General features: G+C 44.7%; 1 protein-coding gene across 1 annotated transcript; it reads left to right on the forward strand.

The window, feature by feature from the left end:
* Window positions 1-45: 45 nt before the first annotated feature.
* Window positions 46-4,944, forward strand: LOC104468515 (proteasomal ATPase-associated factor 1-like; the record flags this gene model as incomplete). The annotated part of the gene is made up of 4 exons (XM_010082687.1): window positions 46-168; window positions 343-432; window positions 3,977-4,075; window positions 4,794-4,944. Coding segments are annotated over exons 1-4 (463 nt in total), but the record flags the coding sequence as incomplete, so codon positions are not given.
* Window positions 4,945-5,280: the final 336 nt, after the last annotated feature.

Raw genomic sequence — 5,280 nt, forward strand, 5'->3', positions numbered from 1 at the left:
GAGGGTGCTTGGGGGGTGCCCCGTGGTTTAGTGGTGACCAAGCTGATGGCTGCTCTCCCCGCAGGGAAGCCGACGCTGTACGGCAGCCTGACCCGCCATGGGCTCAGCACCGAGGGCGTCCCTGACATCACTGCTTCCGAGGGCTTCGTGGTTGGGGAAGTCACCAAGGTGCCAGGGCCGGGATGGAGCGGGGGTCGGTAGCCGCCTTCTGTGCACGAAGGGGCCGTACTCTTAAAACAGTCAAAATAGCAGCTGAAAGCTGTCGCCCAGTCCCTTGCATGGTGTTTCAGTAGGACAAACAGCACTTCTAATTCATTTTTCCTGCTCTCTTTCCTCCTCTAGAAAAGCATTCTTGTTTCTTGTCCTCATGAAAATGTGTCCACGAAGTTCCTGGCCCCGTACACGACTTTTAGTCGAATTCATCAGAAAAGCGTAAGTTTCCCTCTCACTTTGTGAGGTTATAACTGGAAGCAACTGTGAACTTTTGCAACGTGTCCGTCTGTTATGTGCCTGTTTTGAGGGGTGGTCTGCAGCGTGACTTTGTGTGTGAGATAGGTAATAGAACAGATGATAAAAAATTCAGGACACTTGATCATGGTTGAGTTTACCCTGCAAAAATATTCTCTACAATTCTTCAGAGTGTTTTCTTCCACGTGATCTAATTCCTGCTCGCTTTAGCCCCATGACAGATCTCCCTGTAAAAAAATCAGATGTGAATTAGTGTGTCAAAAACCCATGATAAAAAGAAGAGGTTCCAGACACCGAGATCTTAATCTTTGACTCATTCAAACCTTCCCCTGGTTTGTCCCAGCTGTTTGCTCCCATATAATAAAGTTGTTGTTTGTCTTTGATATTTCCTGTCTAAATTTGTGTTTGCGGAGCTGGGAATTGAATGTTGCATAAACTCAACTTGGTGGGAGTTTGGAGACTAGAAAAGCCTAGCTTGAATTAAAAAAAAAAAAAAAAAAGCACAAACTTCTCACTTGTTAAATAGAAATCCTGCTCATTTTGATGAATAATCTCCTTTCTTATTGCACCCCCATCCATCTGGGGGTGCAACAAGCACAGCTCCTCACAGAGCAGGGTTACAGAAGGGCAGACTCTGACCTGAAATTTCATTTCTTCGCTGAAGAGAAGCACAGAACTTGGCTTTGCTGGAGAGTAATCTGTGCTTTTGCTGAATGCTTAACCCTCCACGGAATGATCTAAGAAACCAGGGAGTGTTTAGCCTGCGGCTACAGCCGGCTGCCCTAAAGGGAGTCTCCTGGAGATGTTTTAGTCACTTGTCTCAAGATTTGTTGAGGAAATTGTTGTGATAGACCCAGCTGAAAATGCTGACGAGTCAGTCTCCATTAGTGAAGCCCAGAAGCGGTATAAATCAAGGTGCGTTTTGACATAAAGGCGATTCTGCATCTCTACAGCTGTTTTAAGAGGAAGTGAGGCTCGGCGGAAAGACGGAGCTTGGCAGTAAGGCAGCTCCAGACAGAGGTGAATCACTTCTCTGAGCTTTGTGCTGCTTGAGAGTCCCCAGCTGCCCTTTTGTCTGATAAAGGGGAATCAACATTCGAAGCGCAGCAAAATGGAACTGCAGGCGTAAGTGTTTATTCTGCTGCCAGACGTTGCGATGGGTTACAGCTGCGCTGCAGATCTCTCCTCTGGAAAGCAGCTGAAGCAGTCTCTGTTAATACAAAGATATGTTTAAAGCCGGTGTGGATGAGCTCCAGTTCTCCTTTTTACCTTCTGCCTCTTGTTCTCAGCGCTCGTGCTTGGCTTTAGGTTTTTTGTTCCTGCTTGAGTGACCTTCACCAGCTTTTTTTTTTTAAACTCCGTAGCAAATTTCCAGAGATTGATTTTATTATATAAAATGCTGCTCATGTTACCAGTATATTTCTGACATTACTGCTCTGTAAGTAAATGCACTTAATGACTGTTTTAACGACTAAACTGTTACCTTGTGCTCTCATTTAAATCTTCTCATTCCTCTTTTAATTCCCAATTTTATTTTTTTTCAAGTGGAGGTTGAGTGTTGATGCTGCACCCTGTTAAAATTAGCTGTCAGAGCTTTTCAGGAGAGCGGTTTGGTCTGACTCTTGCTTGGATAGGAGAACTTATGACTCAAGTGTGGCATTTCATGTCCCCACAAGCCCTGGATGATGCACATGCAGCAACAGGATGCCATAGGACGTCCTCCTTAATACTGTGATACAGGTCTGCTAGGTACTTGGTCTGCTGAGGGCATCATCCCTAAATCTCCAGCCTGTAGCTATTGTCTTTCTTGGCAGAGTCTCTCAATCTCCTCACATCTTTGTGTTTCCCTGTGATCATCGTAATAAATCCAACTGTTCCTTCCGGCTGGCCCCTGGCTAAGGCTGAGCACATGGAAGAGGCTCAACGAAGCCCAGTCCTGTTCGAGGATAATTAATTGTTCAGAAAAACATTTCATCTGAAGCCAGGGATGAAGACGAACAGCTTCATCCCTTCCATACCTGAGCAGGTGGTTGTGACCTGCAAGTGCGCTGTGCGAGTTAAAATCGGAAACCTTTGCTTCCTCTTGGTGGTGAGGGATTGGGATGGCAACAGAATCGTGAGCTGCATTTCTCATTTCTGCCTGAATTTTACCACTGTGGTATTTTCTTCTAATCCTCGGAGTGTCAGTGCAATGATTGGGAAGCTTTTGGAGGTCATACAGCATGGACGTGATGATCCTTGAGGTCTTTTCCAACCTTTATGATTCTATGACTCCAGTATCCAAATCTTGCAGGATGAGCCAACTACATAGTTGTGGAATAGTTTTAGTGGGTAGTTTTATTGGTTTTTGCAGGATGCAACACTAGTGTTAACCTTTTTTCTAACAAAATCCATATATTTGGGTTTTTTTCAGCCTGTTTAGTGTTGCTGCAATCTATATTGGAAATATCTCAGTCGCTTAGACGATGTGATTATTCCACTCAAGGCTGGAATACCTGTTACCTAAAATTATTTTAAAATAGAATATTTCAGGGAGCTGTAACGATCATCTAGTCCAACTGCATTTATCCACAACTAAAATGCATCCACCTGTCCCAAAAGGCAGCAATAAAGTCTGGCATGACGGGAAAGGTTGTCCTTTTACAATACCAGCTCAACATCTGCTCTTTTCAAACATTTTTCAGCTCTCCCAGTGCTTATGCAAAGCTGTTGTTAGTACCTTAGTGACACGCTGTGAGGAGTCAGAAAATAAAAATAAATATCTCAACCAATGTCTTGTGGGCTTGCGAGTCAGGGCGTGCTCAAGCTGGGCAGATGTTTTGGGCCAGTGTGGAATGATTTGGCTCAATTTCTCATCTGTGTCCAGGAGTTGCTGGAAAAATCCAGTTTTCTGCTTCACCAGGGCTAAACCCAAAATCCAGCTGCTGTCTGTGCAGCCTTCTGACTCAGCGTTTGTTTCTCTCCCTGTTTTGCAGATCTCTGCAGAGTCACGAGCAGAGAATTAACAATTTCTCTGTCGATTTTGGTGGCAGTTACAGCTTGGAGGGGTGCGTCGTGCCAGGTTCCGGTCGCCCAGCTCATCTGAGCCTTGGCTGCGGGTCAGCCCAGATCAGGAGCTCGCTCTAGAAGGAAGAATGGAAATTGAGATAAATTAAGGAGAATTACTTTTTACGCTGCCTTTGTCCTCTAGATAGAGCCTGCTCTTCAGTATCAGCTTGGTTTTTAATTTCTTAAGGGCTTGATTAATATCTCCTCAAACATATTGAGAGGGTGAAGCGAGAAAGTCCGTGAAGTCCTTGTTTAAATGTTAGGATATTATCAGGCTAAGAGCTGGAGTATGGAAACTCTTTTGGGTGTTTAATGAGTCCAGAAATATGTCTTGGGGAGATAATAGCGCTGAATGAAACTTAGCAGGTTTTTCTGAGTACAGAGTTAGGCTCTTGAGCAGAAATACCTATAGACAGGGTCACATAAAGCTAAGGTTTGGTGTTTTTTTCCTCTCCTGCAGATTACCTGTCTTGATGTTTCCAGTGGTGGAGGGCTTGGTGTATCGACCAGCACAGACGGGACCATGAAAATCTGGCAGGCTGCGAACGGAGAAATAAGAGTAAGGGCGTCTAGTTTGGATGTTGTGTGTTGTCTGTGACATTACTGAGGTCATTCAGCTGTGACTTTGGTCAGGCTATCTGCACGTTGTGGTCTAGGGTGGGCAAGAATCTGGCTTTTGATGGAAAAAATAATTAAAATTTGATATCTTGGAGGTTTTGAGTCAAATCTGTTGGAAAGCGTGATTTCTCCCGAGGGAAATGATGCTCAGCAATCTGGAGAGGGTGAAAATGAGAATAGGTGCTTAAGAATGACAACTAGAGTGCAGAAAGTAACTGACAGCTCCTAACCTGTGTGGTACAGACACTGAATTTCTTCTGCAGTAGAGAAGAGATGGGGAGAAAAGACTCCTGCCTGTGATGGATTAACCCCATCACATCCAGCTACCTTCCCAGTTAAGCTGTTTCTTGTGGAGCTTGAGCTGTCAGCTCCTTGTTTGGCAGAGGATAAAGACATTTAACCTCTTTTTAGAAAGAAATGTGGTATTTTTTCCTATGTAATTAGCTACTTAAATGGCAGAGGGAGGCCTGAAGCATACCTGCTGCCCCTTTGACTGCCTCAAATTCAGAGTATTCCACTGTGGGAGTGCAAACCCAGAGGATTTGAGCTTAATCCTCTGCCCCTGTGGGAAAACCAAGTTTTCCAGTGTCAGAGCTCAAGAATTGCTCGACGTAAGGGTGATAACAACGGAACTAGCACGTAGTTCTTTGTTTTTCCAGAGGCTGTTGGAAGGCCATGTGTATGATGTGAATTGTTGCAGGTTTTTCCCATCGGGCCTCGTCGTTCTGAGCGGGGGAATGGATGCCCAGCTCAAGATCTGGTCAGCGGAAGATGCCAGCTGTGTAGTGACATTTAAAGGTCACAAAGGAGGTACAGAGTACTTAGACTTTTAAATGCTTGATTTACCATGTGTATAATTGTGTTGCATCCGAGGGCGAATGTTCGGTCACCAGCCTGCTGCACTTTGTGCTGTGCATTTGTGTCAGATGTCCAAAATATCTTTCTTGAAGCTCCCAGAACTTAAAAAGAAAAAAAAGATTGATTATGGTTGACACTGTTTCTCTCACCAGCCTGCGTTTTCTTCATTAATTAAGGTAAAAACAGGGAGGATGCAGTCCATTAGCCTGTTGTAAGTGGCAGAGCTGCAGGACATTCTGCTCCTCCGAGGCAGTTTCAGGTCTCCTGCACTCTGACTTGCCTTCAGCA

Source organism: Pterocles gutturalis, unplaced genomic scaffold (genome assembly GCF_000699245.1).
Source record: "Pterocles gutturalis isolate BGI_N339 unplaced genomic scaffold, ASM69924v1 Scaffold52704, whole genome shotgun sequence".
In the NCBI taxonomy this organism is placed as follows: domain Eukaryota; kingdom Metazoa; phylum Chordata; class Aves; order Pterocliformes; family Pteroclidae; genus Pterocles; species Pterocles gutturalis.